Here is a 25,143-nt window from a genome sequence, read left to right as displayed (position 1 = left end):
AAGGAGTGCATGGGCACATTCGCTCCTGCCTCCTGAAGTGCGTTTGTAAATGGGGGGTGTCCGTGGCCCTCACCCCATCTTTGTTCTTCTCACTTGCTTCCTCAGGAAGGATTGGGGGAATGTTTGTCCTGAATGTGCTCAGTCCTGAGCATACAGACTGCAGCCTCCGACCCCACTTCAGGGTGCTCCCTGGGAGGATTCCACTTCCCTGAAGGTGGCAGAGGCCCAATCATCTTCAGCTATTTAACGAGCACCACACCACGCCCTGGGCTCTACAAAGGCCTGGGAAGCTGAGAGGGACCCATTTTTTGATTTTAACGACTCCAGTATTGGTCAGTATACACAGGGAATGATGTTATTGATGAGGATAATATTAATATATCATCCGATTGGCAAACCTGGGGTCTGGCTGGGGGTTGGGGGGCAGCTATATTATGGATGTCTTTTTGTGGCAGCTGGATTCTCATTTGGCAGCTTAGAGGGTTGAGGCAAGAGCATTCGAGAATTTGTTGGTTGGGCTTGCATCTATTTATCTGTTTGAACTTAGTTTTTATTTCATCCACTCATTCATCTATTTGCCTGTCCATCCATCCATCTGTCATCCATCCATCCATCTGTCTATCCATCTGTCCGTCCATCCATCCATCGATCCATCAATCCATCCACCCATTCATCTGTCCATCCGTCCATCTACCCATTCACCTGTCCATTTGTCCATCTGTCCATTCAACCAGCAATCTGTCCATCCATCTGTCCGTCCATCCATCCATCCATCCATCCATCCATCCATCCTTCCTCCATCCAACATTTACTTAGCACCTACTGAATTTCTTGAGTGCTTAGAAGGTAAAGAAGGACAGTAAAGGTACAGACACATGTTCACTAACTTGCTGTGTAACCCACCTTCTATTACCTAGCCTCCATTTACCTACATATGAAATGGGCACATGGAAGGTGTTCACAGAGCCTCTTCCTGGGATGTGGGAGTGTTCCTCAAGTAGTGGAGGAGAATGAGGGGAAGTGGGATTAGCGGGGGTGCACGGGTGGCCCCTAGAGTTGGTGGAAGTCTTTGCCTGGGTAATCGGGCCACAGGAAAAGTAGTGACATTTAATCTTTGACTTTTGTGCTTAAACGGAGACATTGCTTGGGCCCACTGGCAGGAACAAGCAGAAACAGGCTGGCATGAGGCCTGGTGACACCGTCCCCCAGTAGGTGCGCTTTGGGTGGCTGGCTCTGGCTGCATCCCCGCAGCCCTTCAGCTCCCTTAGCTCTTAGGGTTCCATCTGAAAGTGTGTTCCAGAACGTTCCACTTCCTGGAAGCCTCCTGGAAGTGACAGTCAAGGGTGGTCAGGCATCTCCCGAGATAGCTGTGGGACAGGGACGCTGTGGTTGAGATGAGGTCACCTCTTTCCTGTTTCACCTTGGATGCGCTGTGATTCGGGGAAGTTCAGAGTCCTCGCAAGGTCTCAGCGCTATCTTCAGCCTAATTCTTTTAAAATGGAACTTTGCTGTTGTTGTAACTTGAGTCTTTTTGCTTTCTGGTTAGGAGTGACATTTTTATGGTGACTGGCCAAATTCCATTTTTTTCCGTGGATTGCCCACTCTCGTGTCTTTTATACAGCTTTCTAACGGGGGTGCTCGACTTTCCCTTATTGCTGCCTAGGAGTTGGAGGTTGCTGTGAGCTGTGTGACGCCACCGCACTCTACCGAGGGCAATAAAGTGAAACTCTGTCTCTACAAAAAAAAAAAGAAAAAAGAGAAAAGTAAAGTTATGATCTCCTTGATGCTACATATCCCTGGGGGCACTGGATTGCCATGAGGCTTTGAGCAGCTAGCTGGGAGCAGGACCCAAAATGAGTGCAGTGTCCTGCAGTGTGGACACACGGACGGTAACGCTCGTCTTGTAGGAGGAGAGAAGTACCAATAGTAACCTGTCCAGAGCATCTGCTCTGGGCCAGGTGCTGCTGTAAGCACTTCCCTCCAATGACCTCATGCCCCACCCAGCCACCTTCTTAGCGCCATCAAACCACAGGTGCATAGCTGACAAGCCGCCACCTTGCAGCTTGTGGCCTCAGCTCTTTTGTAATAAGGTGCAATTCCACTCACCTTTGTGGCAGCAGCAACCAGATTTCCTTTGTCACAGTCTCAGAAAGAGACTTCTCCAGAAATCCACCCAGTAGCAGTGGCTGCCCTGTGGCTGACCACAGTTGCCTCTTCACGCTGTTTGCAGCTTGTGTAGCAAATACCTCTGGAGCAAGCTGCGGGGCTCCCTGAGCACCCTCCCTGGGGAGTAATTCCTGGCCACCCTCGGTGGGGCTGGCGACAGACAGTGGTGCCAGGACCCTGATGATAAAGTACAGACTGAGTAGGGGGATGGGTCCCACGCAGGGCTCCTGGGCCAACCCCTGACTGGCATCTCCTCCCTGTACAGAGAGATGTTAATTGCTTCATTTTTTTTTTTACATTTCAGATTCCTATGAGGGTAGAGATGATTAGGTTACATTGTTTGTGTTTCTCAGTTGTGGATGAGCCCTTCGTCCAAGGGGTGTGCCGTGTACCCCCACGTTGTACTCATTAGGTGAGAGCTCACCACTCTCCCCCTCCTCTCCCCCACTGGAATATACCTGTGTTTTCCTGTCTTGTGGGCCTGTAGTTGTTCATCTTCTGGTTTCATATTAGTATTGAGTATATTGGATACTTGCTTCTCCATTCTTGTCGTACTTTGCTAAGGAGAATGTTCTTCAACGCCATCCAGGTTAATACACAAAACGTGAAGTCTCCATCTTTCCTTATGACAGAATAGAGCTCCATGCTGTACAGGCACCACAGTTTATTAATACCTTCATGGGTTGATGGGCACTTGGGTTTTTTCCACATCTTGGCGATTGTGAATTGGGCTACGATGAACATTAAGTGTTCAGCCTTCATGAGGTTCATCCATGCGCTAGTGATAACTCACAATCAGGGCTAGGCTCTGGGATGCCTCAGTGGCGTCTACTGAAGCAGGTCAGAGACGGAGAGGTTGAGAGGAGTGGCCGGCCTTGGTTTAAGGTGGAGTGGCTGTGACTCAGGGGCTGGGACACCTAAGGCCATGCAGCTACCGAGGCTGGGATGCAGTGTGGCTGGGATGCCCAAGGTGGGGAAAGACCATTCGTCCCCTGGGCTGGGAAGGGGTGGGTCTTTCCTTCATTAAAACCTCGTGAGTCACAGCTCCGGGCACTTGGGGATGTTGCTTCTGTGGCATCTTGCTGAGAAGGATTTGTCAGCCACCCCTGGCATTCCCTCCCATTTTGTTCTTATTCCTGACTATGGATCTAGATCTTGGGCTGAGGGGGTCCAGGGACAGGGAAGGAGGTGTCAGCAGAGGTTCCGAGTAGGGGTGTGGTCCAGCAAGAGCCAGCTGGACAGTGCCAACCCACTGCAGGGCCGCCTCTATGTCATGCAGAGCACACCCCTTGTGGTTGCTGACCGCAAAGGACGCCCAGTCCCCTGACCCTGTTGCGAGTGGGCGGTGCTCAAATGTTACTACAGTCCTTTATGGTGGGTATTTCTGATCCTTCTGCCTTTTGATGGTAGAGGACAGGGTATCTTAAAGTCTTCTCTTTGCAGAGCCAGACACGGGGCCTGGATACCACAGAGAATCAGAAATAACTTACTCAGTGAATGAATGAATAAAATTTGCATGAGCGAGTATGAAAAATGCTGAAGGATGTGATGGTGGGCTCAGAAGGAGAGTAGTGCAGCTCACAGGGTGGGTTGAAGGCCTCAAAATTTATTTATTTATTATTTATTTAAGTAAGTACTGATTTTTTTTTTTTAAATTTCAAATTAACCTGAGGGTACCAATGTTTGGGTTAGTTGTTCCCACTAACTTTTCCAAGGTAAAGTTCAAGTTGTAGTTGAGTCCTTTACCTGGGGGGCGTGCTGAACACCCTCGCATTGTGCACATTAGGTGAGACCCTGCCAATCGTCCTCCCTCCCCCCTTTCCTCCTCCTCTCCTCCTAGACTATATATGTGTTTTATCTTTCATGTGGGTGTGTGGGTGTGTAGTCATTTATATATTGGTTTCTTATTAGCATTGAGTACATTGAATTATTTTTTCTGTTCCTGAGATACTTTACTAAGAAGAATGTGTCAATCAGAATTTGTAGGTGCTTGTCATCTATACAGCACTGGGTTGGGGTCAGGTGTGAGACCTGGGAGGTCCAGGGGACAGCTTGAGATGAACTCTTTATGGGCAGCACTTAGGGCGAGGGGAGCGGAGTGAGTGTCTGTGTGGATGGGGTGACATTGACATAAAGCTCTATGATAATGAGCTGTGATAAAGCTCTAGGGACAAAACCTCTTGCCTGGCTCTGCCTCAGGAGCAGAGGGCAGGGCTGCCCCGGTGGTCCGAGTCTTCCTCCCCAGGTCCCCCTTCTTCCAATTAGATGCTACTCTAGAGGCCTACAGCTTGTCGCTCGGTCCGTTCATCCACTCAGTCCCTCATTTCATCATTTACTGATTTGCTTCTTCCTTTATTCACTCAGCCTCCTCTAGGCTGGGGGACCCCAGTCAAGGCAGCGTTCACGGACTGGCCCTGGTGAGCTTTGGACGGATGCACAAACACGCTCAACCCAGGGTAACATCCGCAGTGAGGTCAAGACACGGTGGACAGATGAGACGGCTCTGGACCTGGGGCACCAAGGAGGGTAGTATCTAATCTGTCCCCAGATGGCAGGGGACTCAGCAAGTGGGGTGGCAGAGAGAATGTTCAGGGAAGGGGAATGATACTCACAGAAGGCTACCACGTTACCCCCTCTGCTCCCCGAGAAGGATAAGTCCTCTTTTGAAACACTGATGTCCTGAGATGGGATGAACCAGGGGGTTCTCCATCCTCAAGCTGGGAAGCTTGTCACTGACCCCCGGGTTCATCTGCTATGGCAGCTACACCCAGGCAGCTTGTGTCTGTGAGCTGGGCCACCCACAGCCCGGCCCACCAGCACCTGCTCCCGTCACTCAGCTCGGGGGCTGGTGGTCCAGTCTTCGCTCCTCTCCCAAGAGTCTGGGCCTGTGGAGGCAAGGCCAGCCCAGCCTGCTGACCTGCTCATGAGGTGGGGATGCCCACCTGGGAAGCCCAAAAAGGACTGTGGACCCAGCCTTGCCCTGCCATGCCCCATCTGTTGGCCTCAGCCCAGTGTTTGCAGGCAGCCGAGGACTTGCAGATGCGCCTGGGTTTTACTCTGTGGTGACTGTGCGTACTTACAGGGTGATGTGCGTCTGAGCTCCTGTCTTTGACAGGTGCCCCTGTGAACGAACCTCCCTAGGCCGACTTCTATGAATATTTCAAAATCAGGCCCCCTTTGATCACTCTTGCATATGTGCATTTTACATTATATTTAGTTTTGCGCTGAATCAAATCTGAGGCCTCTGTGAAATGAAAATAAACTGCTCGACATGGTATCATCGTCCGGAAGTGCTCAGATATAAACGGCTTTAACCAGGGGTGAAGGGGTGGTGAGGTGAGGCCTGGCACTGCTCCCCAGGGTAGAGGCCTGTGGATGTGGGGAGCGTCTTGCTCCGGGAGCAGGGACTGTGTGCCGTGGCCGACGCTCCCCTTCATGGCCATTTGGGAGCAGGGAGCCAAGGCAGGTTAATAGGGGATTAAATATCTAACTTCTTGCCATGACCGAGTCTGTTTAAATAGGAAGAGAGAAAGCCAGCCAGAGCGGAATGATCAATATACACGTGACAGCTGCTGGTATCTTTTTCAGCTTTACATTATCATTTTAAAGGTAGGCCAGTCATTAAAACATACACGGACACACACACTCTAACACACACACACAAACAGGCATGCATGTAGATGAGGTCAGCCAATTCAGTTCATGAACTCATCCTAGAAAAAGTGCTACCTACCTCGTTACTGATGAGCGTGATGATCACCAGACGGCCAGAGGGCTTTAAAGGTGGCCATGGTGATATTCTGCAAGGAAGCACATAGCACTTTTTCTACAACAAGTTCTCGAACTTAATTGTCCAGCCTCGTATAGTAGTTTTTGTTTCTTTCCTTGAGGGGGGGTAGATACCGTTCAGATAAATCCACTACAGGAAATCAGGGGGCCATTTCCTTCCCAAATCATCCCCCACCTCCAGCAGAAATGGAAACATTGTTTCATCGGCCAGATTCTGGGCACCAGGGCCTGGCTGCCCGCTGATGTGATACTTGTGACGGTCTCCCCTCTCCCGCTCCGTGATCAGTCACAAGCAGAGAGGAGCAAAGGGCTTAGATCTAGCATGGTGGGTGAGCTTTTCCTCAGTAGCTGCAGGCAGGGGACTGATATGGTGCCCACTGTCCCAAAGCCCTAGCCCAGGAAAAGAGGAAACATGACCTCCAGGGGATATCCCTGTATCAAGGAGCATCATCAGAAGTGCCCCCACAGGCTGGAGGAGCTTCTAGGATTTCTGAGGAATGATAATCACCTGCCGCCCAGGGCAAATCCAGGAAGTTCATGGAGCAGGTGAGAGCAGGAAGAGGTCCTCTATGAAGGGTGGATTTAGGCTGACAGTTACGGAGGGGTGGGCATAGGCTGCCGTGATTTGGGGGGGGGGGTCTTCTTCCACTTTTTCACCAGTAGCAAAAAGTGAGCAGGAAGACCAGTGCCCTCCTCCAAACTCCACCCTCTTTTCTCTTGTGCACAAGAAGCTCTCGCCACCAGAAGAGTTGTGGCTTTCAGATGTTTGATTTGTGGTCCAGGAGTTTATTTTCATCCTTTATTGTTTTTCCAACTTCTCTGACCCACATTCCATAGAAAAACTGCCTCTTCTAGCAGCCTGTAGACAGAAGGCACGTAGAGTTTTGAAGCCACCGTCTTGTAAATTTTCTGGAGGCATGACCGTGTCAGCCATGCAGTTAGATGGTGGCTGCCTGTGTAGAGGCTCTGCGGGGGCCCTCTGGATCATCTTGTGGTCTTGGGACCTCAGCCTCTGGCATCTTTCTCGTAGCAACGTGAGAGCGTGCTGACGTGCGCCCGCTGGCAGTGCCAGGCACACGAGTTACGCTAGTCCTCTGTTAAGACCTCACTGAGCCTCTGTTTGGCACTGAATATAAATTCCATCCTGCTAAGATTGACATTCACATCTGTACCTGGCCCAGTGCTGCCACCCTGTCACCCCTGTGTCCCCAGAGTTCAAGTTCAAGCTTATTCTGTGTTTGGCTCGAGCAGGTGCGTCAGACTCACTTGCCTTCCTCCTCTTCCTCTCTACCTGGTGACCTTCCTCAGTCTCCATCTCCCCATCCCACTACCCCACCTTCCCTCCCTCTCCTGTGCTTGCATCCCGCCGGGCCCGGCCGCACGGCGTGCTGGAGAGTCCTCCCTTGCAGCACTTGACCTAGACTGTTACCCTCCTGGGTCCATCTGTCTCTCCATCCCTCAGTCAGTTTTTAAAGGGAAGGATCTGCTCTTACTTCTTACCACATGTAGGCAACTGTGGAATGGTACTGAAGATGCCAGTCCCACGTCAGATGCACCTGTGAGGTTGGCAGTGACAGTGACGTTATGACCTGCTTTTGTGTGCTTTGGTGCACGTAAAGGCGATGACCTTCCTCTGCTACCAGATGAAGGTGCAAAAGCTACACCAAATACTGTGGTCCGTGCCCAAGGAAGCTCACTGAGAAGGTGGAGCCTTCAGCAACTTAAATGCCACGTTTTCTCCCTCAAAATCCTGTGGAGTAAGTAGGCCAGTAAACTCCAATATTTTATTTTATTTTGCTTTGCTTGACTTTATTTTGCAGCAGAGTCTTACTCTATCACCTTGGGCAGAGGAGGGGTAGGAATCATCATAGCTCACAGCAACCTCAAACTCCTGGACTCAAGAGATCCTCCTGCCCGAGCCTCCTCAGTAGCTGGGACTACAGGTGCCCACCACAATGCTAATTAGTTTTTCTATTTGTAGTAGAAGTGGAGTCTCACTCTTGCTCAGGCTGGTCTTGAACTCGTGAGCTCAAGGGACCACCCACCTCAGCCTCCCAGAGTGCTAGGATTACAGGCGTGAGCCACTGTGCCCAGCCAGTTCCAGGCTGTCTTAGAGATAAAAGGGACTGAGGCTCTGCCAGGCACCTCAGGTCACACAGACACCAGTCGAAGAGCAGACAGGTGGATTCACGTTCACGGCCCCGTGGTGTCACTCATCCTCTTCCCATTACTCCCGTCTGGTTGAGGGAATGACCCACCTGACTCAGGAGAATGCAGAATCATACATCAGCCCTTATAAATACTGAGATCACAAAGGAGTCTAAAAACACATTTTCATGTGACTTTCTGGTCTGCAACCAGTAAAGGACCACATTTCTCGACCCACGGTGCCGGCCCTGGCTGCCCCACCATGCCAGCCCCCCTGGGATGTTTTCTCTCTGAAATAAGATGAATGTGTCTGCTTCTTGGCTCATATCTTTGAAAGGCCTGTGCTTCTTGGCCTCCTGCAAGCCTTCCCATGGCTGCGGCTTGCTTCCTTCCACATGCTTCACAAATGAGGAAGCTAGCATCCCACTGTCAGCACCCAGCCCCATAAGAATGTACATGGTATAGACAGCACAGGCCAGCCTGGCCACCAGCCTGTCTTGCTGGGTCCCTGAGTCAGCTGTAGCCCAGCTGGGTGACCCTGTGTGACTTAACTTTCTGAGCCTCAGTTTTCTTGTGATCAGCATTGGGATGGAAGAGACCCTACCCGTCTAAGGTTACATGAGGTTCGTGGGAGAGACTGATTGTGATGCCCCCAGCATGGTGCGGGCACATGGGATTTCAATGAGGAGAGGGAAGATGGTGAAGATGTAGATGGTAAAGGTGGTGGTGGTGATGAGGATGGTTATTGCTGCTTTTTCTTGAGGGCTTACTCGGCCCCACTCTGCTCTTAACAACCACCCTATATGAAGCTGTTCTAATTCTATCCCTAGCATTTATTTTCCTGGCCTGGTGTGGGTGGAAGGTGACCCGGGGACCCAAACCAGAAGTCTTTTCTATGCCGAATAGACTCATTATCTGTCTTCACTTCTGGGCTACAGTTTCAACCTAGACTCCCAAAGCCGACGTGGCAGGAAGACTTCTTTGCGCTTGAGAATTTGGAAGTCATCTGAATTCTCAAAGGAGAGGACACTCTTGATGCCTTTCTCCTTCCAAGTTCTCCGATTCTTGTCCCACCAGTACGGAAGCTGCCTGGGGCTCCATGGGGTCACCTGCTAAGCCAGCCCCTTCCAAGTCCTGCTCACCGTTCCAGGCGATGAGGGCCCTGCCTGTGGCTAACATTCCACGCACAGCGAGAAGTTTGGGAGTTTGTATCTCCAACTTGACTCTCTGGGTTACACAGTTGTCGTACTCGGCAGCCCCATTTGAATATCATATTTTCATTAATACATTCTGCAAGGATTTTAACTCTTTTCTGGCTCAGTCTCGCAGCATTACGGAACAGGTCACCTGAGCTGCCCTCCTGCTTATCTATTAATCATCTGGCAAATAAACCACTCAGTATCCTGCCCACGTCGGAAACGTTTGTGATGTAATCTGTTTGGATGCCCAAATGTCACCAGCGTTGATTTTAAGAGATGAAAAAATGTACTTGCTCAGCATAGCAAGCTCTAGGCCAAAATGTAAGCATGAAATCTCTGGTTTATTTTTGTAATAATGTTTACAGCTGTTTAATGACCCTGAAAAGGTTCAGCAGTCTGGCATTCTGTATTTCAGAACAGGAGTGTATTATGCTTATAACAACCTTAGTTAAACAGTTTGAACTACAACAATCGGAAAAATCGCATTTAATAAGGAGCCATTGTACTCTAGGTGAAATTGTCTTAATTACTGCTTACCCTCCGAGAAGGTGGGTTTCAGGGAAGGGCCAAGGGGCCCTTGCGCCTACTACCAGAACTGCATGCTTGGTTTGTGAGACTGTTTCTCCTAAAACCCGTAGTGGCATTTGGAGCAGCCCCCTTTGCCAGGAACCCAAGTCCCAGACCTTGAATAACTACTCTCTCAAGATTTCTAAGGCAGCACTTTTTTTACCCACAATAATAAAAAAGAGAATATTTAGCTGTGCTTGGCTAGACAACAATATTTGATTTTTAAAAATTCAGTGGAAATGGTTATTTTGAAAGTCATTTTCTTTCCCAACTATTCTTTTTCATGGCAGAGGGGAAAAAAACACTCTTTCATGCAACTTACTGGCAAGATCTATATTTTTTGGACTATTCATAAGATTACTTTTTTTTTGCTTCTGCGCTAGCAACACGAAACTGTTTTTGTGTAAAATTTATTTCGACTTGTAGCAGCTGGCATTTCTGGTGTCCTGATAGTTTTAAATTTCATTTTGAGTGAAAGATACAATTAGGCTCTCTATTGGACGAGTTAAGTGAAAACTTTTGTCATTGATATCACAGGAAATAGTCTTGAAGGCAGAAATGCAAAATCAAAATAACCATTAGCACCATCAAAGGCAGCTGAATGGCTCCCCGTACCTGCAAGGATGGAAATGACAAATGACGGGACAGAATGTATTTTGATAATCTGTGCACCCAAGGGTGGGTTTCACTGGCTGAGTGTGAAATTGCATTGCTTAAGAGGCCTCCACCCAGACCCCTGCCTGGGTTCAGAGGTGGGGCCCAGCCATTCCCACACTGGGGGGAGATAGGCCACCGCCGCTGTGTCTCAAGCTTAGTTCTTCATTAATACTGACTTAGTATTAGTTGAGTTAGCATCCCCAGTGTCCTGGTATGACCCTGTACCCCAGGAGAGGTCAGCATGGGGGTGGAAGTTTGTAATGCTTCTGTGTTGGTGAGGGATATACCAGACAGGGCCTCTTACAGTGGGTTTCAGCTGTCCAGCCTCAGCAAGGACGTCTGGCTGCCTTTGCAGAGCTAGGCAGGCTACATATCCACCGGTTCCTTCCACCTGTCTGTCACCAGGCTGTATTGATTTATATGCTTCAGGCTGGGGCCATGGGCCGATGGCCTGGGGCAGGGCTGTTCCCCTTGTTGAATAGCTTGTTCATGTGCTTTTAATTGTGTTACATGTTTTCCCACTTAGGAGAAAGGGCTAGACGAGTTCTTGTAGGTCACCCAAGGGCCCTGGCTGCTCATATTCCGTAAGCCCAGCATCATGGCCCACCCTCTGTTGGCCCCTGACTTGTGGGTGTAGCACCTTCTGGTCCTGGGTCACAAGGTGCTGATCCAGAGCCAGGGCTGCTGAGTAAAAAGCACCTGGGCTAAGGTGCTTCCCGGAAATAATGGCCATCAGGGGCCCCACCATGTGTGGGTGAGCACATCCACCCTACGTATCAGGACACAGTGCTGGGCAGTGGGGGACACTGATGGCTCCCATGTGTTGAGGGAGCAGCGTGGTTGCAAAGGGAAGGCATTCTCCCTGTGCACGCTCTCAGAGGGTAGGGTGGAGAGTGCAGTGACAGCACGTTCCTTCAGAATCGGGGAGCCCTACAGGCAGCCCCGCTTCCTCCAGCCCCATGAGCTCTCAATGCTGCAGCTGGGTTCAACTTTTTAACAGGCTTGCCAAGCGTAGGCATTTATATGTTTCTAGGGGATCACCAGTTAGGGGATCCCTGCGCCTCCCTGAACACAGGCATACTTGATGTATACACACACACACATGCACACACACACCCCATGTGCACAAGCGTGTGCACACACACAAACCCTGACATGTGCACGTACACACCCCCCTGTATACTGAACTACAGTGGGTTCTCCTTTCTGAAATTTTGGGTTGAGTCTTGCAGGGGCCTTTTCATTGCTTGCCTGTTATTTGCTGCCTTCCTGGCATTGGTACCCACAAGCCCTCGAGAGCAGATATGGAGAAGGTCCCTGGCAAATATCTGCTGAATGGCTGAGGTAAGGGACAAATGAATTCTGGATGGGTGAAGTGTCAAGGCTGGAGAAATTGGAGCTGATGCAGGTTTTCCCAGTCTCAGGCTGGGCCTGGGACCAGCTCGTCCTGCCTTGGCTGCTCTGGCCTGGGGACAGCACATTAATTACCCCAGATTCCTTCCAAGAACTCACTCTCCCTTCCTTGTTCTGAGTGGGGCTGCAGGCACCAGCGGCTATGACTGACCCACAGCAGTGGCCTCAGACGCACCTGCTTATGGAGGAGCCTGAGATGACCATCTGGCATGCCTTACTCGTTTGAGGGCTGGGAACTGTAATCCTAGGAGCACCTCCTGGGGAGTTGGCCAGGAAGCCAGGAGGTCTCCCGTGGGCCCTGTGAATCACGTTCTGAAGGGGATAGTTGCTCTCCATCTGCTAGTGTCCAGCAGTTTGGCCACCAGGAGCTTGGGCTGACCACTGTAGACACCTGGTGGTGGAGGGGGCTTTTCCTGGGTGGTTTCTGGACCTGCAGCATCTGTGGGGGGGGGGCAAGGACCCTTCTAGCTCTAACAAATTCTGACTACAGGTACTCTTAGACTTGTGCAAAAGCTGAGGTTGGGTCACGTGAGGTTGAGGTGAGGGTGTGCCCCCCACACAGCTAGGCCCCTTTCACAGGCTGTGTGTATGAGACCTGTCTGCTCATCCATCTATTCATTCAGGAAATGCTGAGCCGAGGATAAGCCAGCTCTGCTTCAGGCCCTATGGCTTCATCCTTGACCCAGGCAGATGTAAGCTCTGCCCTCACAGGAGAGAAGCTTGCCCTGGTGGTCAGGGCTGTTAAGAAGACAGCAAGCTGATAAGATGCCGGGGGGCCTGGGGTGTCCACCCCAGACAGGGTGGGCAACAGAGGGGGACTTTGTGAGAAATGGTACATGAGCTTGACCCACGTGAAGAGAAGGAGCCATCCGTGCAAAGGGCGAGGGTGACATATTCTAGAACTTCCCTCTTTCCTCCACTGAAGCTCTAGCAATGGCATTTGAAGACCAGCGCTGAACAGGTTAAAAACCTTTGTTGACACTGGCAAAGAAAAACACATTTTTTTTTTTTAACAGAATAGACGGGTTCCATGCCCAAAGCAAACTCGTAAGCTCTCCCGCCCATTATGTGGTGCATCCAGAAGTTCCTGTGGTAGTGTGGATTGGGTGGGGGGCCTGGCCTTCAGCTCCGTGTCCCTCACCCGACCTGATCTGCGGGCTCCCTGCGCTGCACACTCCGCCTTCCCTCCCTCCTACTGAATTGGCATCCGCTCATCTGCAGCAACCTGAAAATAGCCCGTCTTCCTGGATTCACGTTCTCCGAGCCGGCCAACTGGGCAGCCTTGGGAAGTGGGCCAGCCGTGTTGGCTTTGGACTTTCCAAACTTCCACCGAGCTACTGGGTGGAATTCTCAGCACTCCCATGGGGTGTCGGGGTCATGACCCAGGTGGGCTCAGGAGAGGAGCCGGCATAGTGGATGGGGCTTGAAGGTGGAGAGAGGGCTCCAGACAGGGCCCTGGGGCCACTGGTCTCTACCCGGAGCCTCCAGCAACCTCTGTGCTCTGGGCCTGCTCCTCCCTGCTGGAGAGTGAGCACCATGAGTCCTGGGGCCAGCAGGTCCTGTCCACCATCATGTCTCCAGTGGCGGGTTAGGGCCTGGCACACAGCAGGGTTCAGTAAGTTTGCTGAATGAATGCAAAGAGTCTCCCTGGGAAATTAGCAAAACTAGTCTCTTTCTGATGTGTCTCCAAAATGGGACTTTTTTTTCTTAGTATGGACTGCCATCAGGAACAGAAAGGAAAAGTGGTAATTTGAAAGCCTTCTTTCACTGCAAGTGCCATGAGCCTCTATGTGTGTGCACATGGGTGGACACAGTTAGACCAGCACCATAGTTACATCCTAGTTATAATCCCTTGCCCTTCAAGGGTGTGTGTGTGTGCCCCCTCCACAGTGGAGCTGTGTCCCACAGGTCCCCGTAAGGAACTGGTTGGCCCAGGAAGCAGCCCTGGCTGGGGTTAAGCAAGCACGGCTCTGGAACCCCCCACTAACCCTGGCCTCTGCTGGCCAACACCTAAACCCTGGAAGGAAACAAATTTGTACTCGTTCTGATGGGAGACACAGTGGAGATAGAAGGACCCCAGGCAGGGATTCACTGCCTTTCCGTGGTAGGCTCCCCACATGCTCAGATGTGGGGGAGCTGTTTCCTGTACACACCCCACCCCCCTTTAGCTATTCCATTCCACACAGGCTGAAGGAGGGAGGGGCAGAGGGGACTATTAAAGACAATTATGCAGACCAGCTTTGAGTGCCGGTGTTTAACAAACAGCTTTGAGTTCTAATTTTTTGCAAAACACATACTGCAGGTACAATTTGTACTCATTACTGTATATTGGGAAAGTTATTAAAAACACTCAAACTTGGTGGAGACTTCCTGTGGCACCATCCCTGGATTTTAATTGGTTTTTATCTAGTTCTATAAAAGATCTCTTTAAGCCCAATCAAAGTCCCTGCCTTGGCTGTCTCGCCAGTTGAAGGACAAGGGAGCCAGTTATAAGGGGTGAGTCTTTGCTTCCACCCAAATTTGAACGGTCTCAACAACCCACTGAGATTTCGTCATGAGAGAAGTGTACGGTTCTTTTGATGGACACGGTTACCAGATGACAAAAGAACAGTGTTTCGTAGCACAAGGGTTAAATCTTAATCTCTGAGGTTTGCAAAGCCGCTACTCGCAGTCTCCTTAAAATTTAATATACCTCATTAATGCCTCCATGCAAACACTGAAGGATTTTTATGATTATAATCATGTGTTACAGCACCTAGAACTGTTTCTAAGCAGCATACTAATCAGCTTAATGAGATATTACTGCACTTTTTGTTGACTAAAGCAAAATCCCTTTTATTGTTCTAAAGCCTGTCCTTTATTTTTTTCCCAAAACATTATCTTGTTTTATTATGTACCAGTAAATATCATGCCATTGGTTTTTTTTTTTTTTTCCTTTTGGCCAAATCATAAAATGATTTCTTTCATCTCAGAATGGCGAACGTATTGAATGCGGTAAATGGAAAGCAAAGTTCCCAGTGAGTCTCTTTGGCGGTGGGAGCCATTCTGCTCCAACGCAAACTTTGAACTGAACCAACAGGTACAGGTGCTCCCAGGAAGGAAAAGAGGAAAAGTTTCACACGTAGACTCTTGATTTGTTATTAGGTGTTGAAAGTGGTAAGATATTAATAATTTAAAGGTGAATGAGTAATCGCGGTCTGTAAATAGAAAATAGAAGGAAGACGGTCCATCGCCAAAACAAATTAGAAGGCGGATGCCATATTGCATAATTGGCATTTAATAATTCATTTTTTTATTATTGTTTTTGACTGTAATTCCTCAGCATTATTATGTGTAGGTAAGGCATGACATGCTAATTCCCACCAGCTGATGCTGTTGATGTATTATTGTGCGCCTGGGTGCCTGGCACAGATCTGAACTCTCTCTCTGTTTCCAGGGATGGAAGAAGCGAGTCTGTGCCTTGGGGTGTCCACAGCGGCGGCGCCCGAAGCTGAGCCCCACCTGAGTGGCCCCGTGCTCAACGGCCAGTATGCCATGAGTCAGAAGTTGCACCAGATCACGTCCCAGCTCAGCCATGCCTTTCCGGACCTGCACCCACGGCCCAATGCCGAGGACAAGACCCCCACAGCGCCCCTGGAGGAGAAGGCGCACGTGCCCATGAGCGGCCAGCCCATGGGCGGTCAAATGGCGCTGCTGGCCAACCAGCTGGGCCGGGACGTGGACACCAGCCTCAACGGGCGGGTGGACCTGCAGCAGTTCCTCAACGGGCAGAACCTGGGCATCATGTCCCAGATGAGTGACATTGAGGACGACGCGCGTAAAAACCGCAAGTACCCGTGCCCTCTGTGCGGCAAGCGCTTCCGCTTCAACAGCATCCTCTCCCTGCACATGCGCACCCACACGGGCGAGAAGCCCTTCAAGTGCCCCTACTGTGATCACCGGGCGGCTCAGAAGGGCAACCTTAAGATTCACCTGCGGACCCACAAGCTGGGCAACCTGGGCAAGGGGCGCGGGCGGGTGCGGGAGGAGAACCGCCTGCTTCACGAGCTGGAGGAGCGGGCCATTCTGCGCGACAAGCAGATGAAGGGCAGCCTGCTGCAGCCGCGGCCGGACCTCAAGCCCCCGCCGCACACGCAGCAGGCCCCGCTGGCCGCCTGCAACCTGGCGCTGCCCGCCAATCACAGTGTGCCCGACGTGGCCAACCCGGTGCCCTCGCCCAAGCCGGCCAGCGTGCAGGAGGACGCGGTGGCCCCGGCGGCCGGCTTCCGCTGCACGTTCTGCAAGGGCAAGTTCAAGAAGCGTGAGGAGCTGGACCGCCACATCCGCATCCTGCACAAGCCTTACAAGTGCACGCTGTGCGACTTCGCCGCCTCACAGGAGGAGGAGCTCATTGGCCACGTGGAGAAGGCGCACATCACCGCCGAGTCCGCCCAGGGCCAGGGCCCCAGCGGTGGCGGGGAGCAGGCGGCCAACGAGTTCCGCTGCGAAGTGTGCGGCCAGGTGTTCAGCCAGGCCTGGTTCCTCAAGGGCCACATGCGCAAACACAAGGACTCCTTTGAGCACTGCTGCCAGATCTGTGGCCGGCGCTTCAAGGAGCCCTGGTTCCTCAAGAACCACATGAAGGTGCACCTCAACAAGCTGTCGGTGAAGAGCAAGTCCCCCAGCGACCCCGAGGTGCCCGTGCCCATGGGCGGCATGTCCCAGGAGGCCCACGCCAACCTGTACTCCAGGTACCTCGCCTGCCTGCAGAGTGGCTTCATGGCCCCCGACAAGGCGAGCCTGAGCGAGCCCGGGCCCCTCTACGGCAAGGGCGCGGAGCTGCCGGCCAAGGAGAAGGAGGCGCTGGGGAAGCTGCTGTCTCCCCTCTCCGGAGTGGCCCACGGCATCTCCGAGGGGGATAAGCACTCCCTCCTGGGGTGCCTCAACCTCGTGCCGCCCCTGAAATCCAGCTGCATTGAGCGGCTGCAGGCGGCCGCCAAGGCTGCAGAGATGGACCCCGTGAACAGCTACCAGGCCTGGCAGCTCATGGCCCGGGGCGTGGCCGTGGAACACGGCTTCTTGTCTAAGGAGCACCCGCTGCAGCAGCGCAACCACGAAGACCCTTTGGCAGGCGCCGGGGTGATGTTCCATAAGGAGAAACGTGAGTACGTGTTGGTGGGGGCGGACGGCTCCAAGCAGAAGTTGCCCGCTGACCTGGTGCACGGCGCTAAAGCGGGCGGTCAGCGGGACGTGCCCAGCAAGCTGGAACCTTTGGAAGGCGCTCGGGATTTTTTGTCGCACGGGCTGAACCAGTCGCTGGACTATAACCTGCAGGGTCCCGGGACCACGAAGGAGAAGCCCACGGAGTGCCCCGACTGTGGCCGGGTGTTCCGCACCTACCACCAGGTGGTCGTGCACTCCCGCGTGCACAAGCGGGACCGTAAGGGCGACGAGGATGCGCTGCACGTGGGCCTGGAGGAGCGGCGCGGCTCCGGCAGCGACCAGGAGTCCCAGTCGGTGAGCCGCTCCACCACGCCGGGCTCCTCCAACGTCACCGAGGAGAGCGGGGTCGGAGGAGGCCTGTCCCAGACCGGGAGTGCCCAGGAGGACAGCCCGCACCCCTCCTCGCCGTCCTCCTCAGGTAGGCTGGCCAGGGAGATGGGGCCGAGCGGCCGGCAGAGGCCCGGCCTGGGGGTGCCTGGTCCTACTTGCGGGCCTGGAGTCAGTCTTGAGGCCAGTGTGACTGGATGGATGTTTTATGAAGGCAGCGGGCCATGCGTTTTCTTCTAGGCTGCCCTGCCTCAGTGAGAGACCCTCATCTCATCTTTTTGGCCTTCCCTGCCCACTGGTACTCAGAAGGTCATGGGATCCTGCTCCCATGTGCTGAGGATGGCCAGGTGGCCTGTTACCCAGTGGGGCACAGCCTACCCTTGTCCTGGAAGCCCTGACTGCATCCACCAACACCTGGCCTCTGGAACCCGGGAGCTGGCGTTCTGCTGCACCCATGGGTACCACAGTGTAAATTCAGACCCACACCATATCGTATATTCCCACAAATCTCTCCTCGGAACACCCCAAACCAGACCCATCTCCTTCCAAAACTACTACCACGCGGCTTACCTGTCAGTTTCTGTGACCTGGAGAGCCACACTGCTTTCCCCTGGGGGTTTGAAAAGACACAGGGAGTTGAAACCCTGCGTGTCTTAAATTGTGCTGCGTTACACGGGCGATACAGCTTTGGGGTCTAAAATAGCAAAGCAGAAAATCTGTCATCAAAATGTCTGTGAGATGCTGAAGCTTCCTGGCCCAGTTTGCGGGTGGGGGTTGGGGGGGCTGGAGAAAAGGAAACAGAACAAAACAAAAAAGCCCCACTAGCCTAAGACCTAAGGCAGCTAAATTAAAATCACTACCTACCAGTAGGTAGGGTCTGCCTTCATCCCTATTTCCAAAGCTCCTTCCTAATGGATAGCAAATTGAAAGTTATATCTCTAGCCCTTTATAAAGAAAGCACCTCGCTAATACTGTAATCATTCTGTAGCCTAACAACAGAGGAAATCACGCCATAACAAATACCCCGTTACTAATGGCAACATTGATTCCTGCAATCAGCCATTAAGTCTACAAAATGAAAGACAGTTTGAGGCACCTCGAGGCTCTGCATTGCCCACTGTTCGAGATGTGGCGGCACACTGTTGAGGGTCATTTCTTAAAAGTTTCTTCTTCTTTTTTTTTTTTTCTTCCTCCCTGCTCTCCCCCCACTCCCATTTTTGGTTTTGGTAGATAGCTCCATCTTGGAGGCAATTCACTGCTGCCTGTATGAAGTAGATGGTGGTTTAGTTTTGTTGTTATTATCACGCTTCAGTATACTTTTCTTCTAGGACAAAATTAGTATTAAAATAAAGCATGAGTCTGCCGGCTTGTTACGAACCAGCAAAGAATGGTTTAAGACACATAAATCTGATCTGCACATTCCAGAGATTCCGATACCACTTAACGCTGCTGCTTAAATACCCATGAAATACACTGTCTACTTCTGGACTCCTAGACTTGTTTGCAATTTATTATGGTTGAGATGCTTTGGAAGCGTCTAACTGGTGACGTGAGCATCAGGGAGGCGTGAGGTCACCTGCTCCACGGGGCACCTGCTATCTGGAACATACTAAGATACCGGGGAAGGGTTTTCCAGTTGCCCTGGCTGACAGTGGGAACTGTGTAAAGATGGGATCTCTGCTCCACGGAGGCAGCTGAGTGCCAGGTGTCCCATTGTCACCGGGGACTGTGTCCAGCTTCCAGGGAAGGGGCGTCCTTTTCTGGGTGGGGAGTGTAATCTCGCTGTTTTTGGATTGGGGACCTTTGAGGGACAGAATCCGGAGAGCGCACAGGCTCGTCTAAGTTTCTGGAGTGACGTGGAGTTAACACTGACAGATTTCCATCCCTCTCTCTCTCTCTGGGACCTGCTGAAATGAAAAGGTCTCTGCAGAAGATTCCAACACCAAATGCTTATCTTCATTAATGACACGTTTACCATGTTTTTCTCACCTTCTGGCCAAGTGATAGCCTCCTGCTATTCCTATCTCTGTTTGCCTATCTCTAAATATTCTGTTGAAAAAAAAAAAAAAAAAAACATTTTGCTCAAAAGAACCAACCCTTGCTTAGGACTCCAAGAGAATTATACTTGAGCTGTGGTGACCGTCTCACTTTTATATCCCTCATTGACGGGTTTTACGATGGTGAATACTGATTCTTTGATTTCTAGTTGGCTTCTTTGTTATCTTCATATTCAAATGAGACCCTTTCATAATTTTCTGACTAAGTGGGAAAATCAATGGCAGACCCTACATTCAGCCCAAATCAGCTGCACGTCTGAGGCCTTCAGATTTCCCTGGGATTTAGGACTTTTAACCAAATCTGGTTAGTTTTCCCTTTTATTTCTGACAAGTATGACTTGTATAAAGTGCGATTAAAATAAGCATTTACATAAAAATCTGGACACAATGGGTATTTTATTATTACCTGTTAAAGAGAAACCTTCAAGGTGAAGGGGAGCAAAAGAAAAAAAATCTTTAAGCCCTTAAGTAAAGACAGAAGTACTTATTAAGGCTTCTATTAAGAAATAACTGCAAAACACGGTTTTATAAATTTCTCAGACTGCATAACAATGTCGCAAAACTTAATTTGCATCACTTGATTCTTTTTTTGTTGAAAACTGGGTCAGTAGGGCCTGAGAAACTATTTTTTCAGATCTTAACCAATGAATTCTTCTTTATAAATCGCTGCTCTTAACATGATAGTAGTTCTGAATTCATCATAAAAAACCTTTTTACAGAGCCTCTTAGAACAGATCTCTAGAAGAAGGCTTACAATGAGTGGCAGAGACGTCCTTTGTTATCTGATGTAATTCTTTGCAAAGGAGGATTGGGAACGGAGTGGCTGTTTAAAAATGTCTTGCTCAGACCGAGACGAAGAAGGGGTCAAGTTTGCAATCAAACAGTTATTGCCGAGATGGGCGACTGTCACTGGCTAGGCTAATGTGGGATGCAGCTGTTTGTTATGTGAGCAAAAGAATGTTTGAATCAGTGAACATGTGAAAATGATTCCAGTGAACCAGAAAATGTGTTTGTTCTTTGGCTCTCCAGACTGCTGAGAACCGAGCTTAAGATCAACTGTGAAAACGAGGACCTTTGACAAATTGAGAGGTCATATTTTCTAACAGAAAATGGACAAAACTAGTCACACAGATCACTTCCCCATCTTTTCCCTTTGTTTTATTTTTGTTGTGTTGTTGTTTATTTGACTTACCAATAACCTCCCACCATGGTCGATGTCATCCCTGCCTCTGTGCACAATGCAAAGGGAAACTATTTGGAAAGCAGCAGCTTATAAATTTTACTCTTTTATGACATTTAGAAGGCAAGGGCGGCTGTTTTGATGCGTCCCCGTTTCTGGCGTGCGTGCAAACACTCTGATGGCATTAATCTTTGCATCTTCCTCTGAAACCTCCTGGAAGACTGTGCTGGGATCCTGCCTTTACACTGAGTCAGGAAAAAAAAAAAAAAAACGGCCAAACTTCTGTTTCTTTGGATTTTGCTTTGGAAATCAACACACAGAATAATTAAAACTTAATGTACTAAGAAACGATACTGTTCATTATATCCAACAGGGCAGTTACCTTCCGAATTCCCCATAATTTTGGAGTAGGGATAATTGAAGTGTTGATGGTGGGAAGGGGGTAATTGAACGCACTGACCCTCTGTTCATTAAATAAAGTCGGCTAAGTTGCATGATCAATGGAAAGCCAGGGAGAGATGCGTTGATGAAAATATTGTTAACCCCTACTACTTCTGGTATAATATTTTGAGATTGACAAGGATTATTTGATCAGCTGGGCTAAAAGCCGTGTGGGCTTTTGTTGTCCGTCCTGCCTGAAATGCTGGGTCGCCTTCCTCTGTAGGCCCATTGACCACAGCTTCAAAGGCCTTTATCTGGGATGCCCTTGCATTTACATCGGGTGTATAGCAATATGATAGATTTTCTTTCTTTGACTCATGTGCCCCCCACACCCCCATTCATGACAACCACAACCTTCTCTGCACAAATAAATCCAGGCACCCAGAAGAGGGAGGAGGGGGGAAAAACAAAAAAAGAAAGAAAAAGAAAAAATTTAAGTCTGAGGATTAAGATCTTCATTTTTTTTTTTTTTTTTGCTTGTGCATTCCAATTGTTCTTAAAATATTTGGCAATGTCAATTAGTAACTGAGCAGAGTTAGCTGATGAACACAATTTTCCAGTAGACTGAGCACCCTATTGTTGCCGAGCGAACAGCAGATTTCTGAGGTCATTATCATTCGCTGGTTGCTTGGCCCAGCTGCTTCCTGCTGCAGAAGCCAAACTTTATACTGGAGCTCAGGGAGGCTGCAGCAACAGGGGGCTGGGAGGGGAGAGGGGAGCTGGCTGCAGAGCCGAAGACAGGCGTTATCAGCAGAGGAAACAGAAAGTAAAAGTTTCCAGGCGATTCCAGAAAAACTGCCGTCTCAGGCTTCTTCCTCCTGCTCCTTTCCAACCACCTTCCACCTCCAGGCAGGGAATTAAAAGGACCAGGGGACGCCCCCTCGGGCATTGTGGCAACTGATCTCTTTGCTGAGCAGAAAAACAATAATGATTCCATTTATAAATTCACTTAAAACATTTTGACTGAGCCTAAAGCACGTGAATGAATGATTCCCACATGGGCAGACTCTTTTATTTTTATTTAGAAAAAAGAAAAATAGTCATTTTTTTTAGATAGTATTGGTAACTTGAAATTAGTCAACTTGGGGATGACAAATAGGGAACATTATTTAATTTTCCAGAGGGAACTTATGAGCAGATAATAGTCTGAAATTCTTTATAAAATCAAATTTAACATTTAAGGCTCCCCTGCCCACCCTGGCTTCCCTATTTTCTGCCCCCACACCCGCACCAGCTTCTCCCCCCTACCTCCTGATCTGGGAGCTGCTTCACCGAGATGAAAACTGCACTTTTTTTAAAGCTCAGCTGTTGAAGCCCAGCGCCATATGCAGCCCTTCCGTCCCTGCCGTGGCAGCGCGTGCAGGCGGCCGCCGTGTTTGTGGAGATTTACGGAGGCTCGCCTTGTGTGTGCCGAAGCTGTGCCCAGGCGGCCGCCGGCCAAGGCCCTTCCTCTGAGCTGAGAGCGAGGTGGCCGCCCGCCTAGACAGACATGCTGGCCCAGGCTGGAGCTGACTCCTGGGGAATGTCAGATGGGGCAAGGGTCAGGGGCCTGAGCGTCCTCCCCCGACCATTCATCTTTCTGCTGGGTCCAGGCATGGTCTGACCACCCAGGACAACCTGCTGACACCGTATGCCAGTAGCTCTCAGAGGCCGGCTAATTCCAGGTGGTCACGGCTCACCCCCCCTTCCCTGGGGAGCCGGGTGCTACTAGCAGGTCCTTTTTATAAACTCCCATTCACTCAGTGAACTTTTATTATCTTGTGTTTAGGAACAATTATTGGGGAAGGTTCGGTAACACTCTGGGATGTTTGCCGTCTCTTTTACCCCCTGTGCACACAGCCATAAATCACACTTCCTCTGGCCACTGAAGGCTGCTGTCACTCAGCATTCTGGAAAGAGAGAGGTTACACTGTCTCTAAAAGTCTTGGATCCTAGAAGCAGAGCCCCCTCTGTTCCAGTAGATTTCCAAGACACTGCTTCAGGGGCAAGGCGATAGATTCCAGGCCCCAGGGTTGCTGGGTCCCTGCCTTTGTTTACCTGATGGCTTCACTATACCCATCTGTAGGGTGGGCACCGTGCTGGCTGTTTTGCCCCCACAGGAGTCTCCAGCATTCCTGCCCACTGAGCTCCTGAGAAGCGCTACAGCGCTTTGCTCCCCCAAGCATGTTACCTTGGAAATGTTCATTTAAATCTAAATGTAACGGTAATAAGCAAAACACAGATGAGCTAAGGAAAGGTTACGGTGAAGCAAAGAATCAAGCAGTCAGGTTTCAAACAGCGTAAAGCAGTAGCTGCAGGATTTCCATTAACTTGAATGGGAGGTTCCAGGCTCGGGACTTGGCCACCACCTTGGGTATATGGAGGCTGGCATTAGCAGTGTACTTTGCAAACACCCACAGGTATCCTTTGCTTGGTCATCTGGTCAAAAGCAGGTATCACACACTCCCGGGGCTGACTTCCCCCCACTCACCTGCTTACCTCACCTTCGGGTAACTGGAAAATTATGCCCCCCCCCCACTGCCCTGTGTGGTGTCGGCACTGTGGGGGCACCTTCTTCAGAATGGGAGGGGGCTCTGTGTGGAGGGGAAACTGGGATCGATCGTCCTGCCCACCGAAGTCCCTTCTCTGCCAAGTTGCTCACCTTTTGAATCCCCGCCTTGGTTCATAATCAGTGCACTCCTGGGAAGGGAAGCCAGAAAGGCCTCATTGCTTTACACCTGAGCCCATTTCCTAGCTCTTCTCTTAGAGAAGGTTCTGGCAGGTAGCCCTGACACCTCTGGGGACAGGAGCGAGCTTCAACAAGCCCCCTGTTACACTGGCCCTCAAGAGTCCACTGAATTCTAGAGGAGACTGCTGAGATACTTGGGGACCCGGAGATGGAGAGCAGAGGGGATCGGTTGGGACAGGACTGCTGGGCACGTGTGGGGCAGCACTGTGAGCCTGTGAGTTCAGAGCTGTGAACAGTAAACCCCTTCCTTTCACTGTAGACCTGTTAGGAGCACTGATGGTAGATGTGGAGAGATGCAGAGATTGGATTTGTGCAGACTTCCCAAATCCATGATGACTGGGCTGGAACCTTGGCCATCTGCGACCCCTGGGCCTGCTCACTGCCCTTCTGGGCTCCTCACCTCCCTTTGCCTCCGTCTCCTCTGTCGGCATCCGGCAGGCGCATTTCTCCACCTTGGTTGGCTGGGCTGGAGCTCAGCAAGGCAAGTCTTGCAAATGCAGGGGAGAGAGGCTCTCCAGGAGGGGTGCAGAGCAGAGGGTGGGCAGGCAGGTGGTAGGGGATGCTCTGATCTCCCTGGGAAGTGAGTATAGTTGCAGCTGAGAGCGGCCGTGGGTCCCCCTTGCCTTTTGCTGGCAGGACGGGGCGATGGCAACATTTACTTAAGCTGTGGAGTTTGGCACTGCAGCAGCCAGGCACCATCTGGAAAGCCCTTCTCAGAAAGCCCTGGACCCTCCCAAAAGGAGCTTAGGGGAGCAGGATTTGGGGCAGGGCTTTGGGACTTTTTCCTTGAGCAGAACCTGGGCATGGAGGCACCTGAGCTGGGCCAGGGTCTACCGGGAGTCACGTAGCTAAAACAGGTCCTCCTGGCTGTGCACCTGGGCTTCCTGCGTGCTGGGCCTCTCCAGATCATTCTGGAGCCAGGACTGGTTCTGCCTTTCTTTGTCAGGAAAGCACTCACTTTTCTGGGTCTGTGTTTCTGCCTGTTTATTTTATCTTGCATTTCACACACTGTCTTCACCTGAGTCCTTGCCTGTGGTGGACTTAGGATGAGGTGGAGCAGGCTGCTCTGGTCCAACCTGCACGGTGGGGCTGGTCAGTGTGCAAAAAATGAATACCGCCTCTGAAGCATGCTGGTGAGACAAGGTCTGAGACTCTCCGCCAGTTGGTTTAGGACAGACTAGGCCAAGCTGAGCACAAAGAGGCACCATCCATTCCCCGATCCACATCTTCAAAAAAGACTGCAGGGTCCCAAAACAATGCGTGTCTGAA

At 50.8% G+C, this 25,143-nt stretch overlaps 1 protein-coding gene across 3 annotated transcripts in view; it reads left to right on the top strand.

The window, feature by feature from the left end:
- The window catches only part of ZNF536 (zinc finger protein 536), a 336,367-nt gene that overhangs the window by 74,107 nt on the left and 237,117 nt on the right, over positions 1-25,143 (top strand). For all 3 annotated transcript variants that reach the window (XM_053607794.1, XM_053607796.1, XM_053607795.1), the window contains exon 2: positions 15,376-17,559. In XM_053607794.1, the coding sequence (XP_053463769.1) occupies positions 15,378-17,559 (2,182 nt within the window). In that variant the 5' untranslated portion in view covers positions 15,376-15,377. The remainder of the gene's footprint in view (positions 1-15,375; positions 17,560-25,143) is intronic.

This window comes from Nycticebus coucang, chromosome 10, assembly GCF_027406575.1.
Source record: "Nycticebus coucang isolate mNycCou1 chromosome 10, mNycCou1.pri, whole genome shotgun sequence".
NCBI lineage: Eukaryota > Metazoa > Chordata > Mammalia > Primates > Lorisidae > Nycticebus > Nycticebus coucang.
The sequence above is the reverse complement of the archived record's forward strand: the minus strand, read 5'-3'. Positions and strand labels throughout refer to the sequence as shown.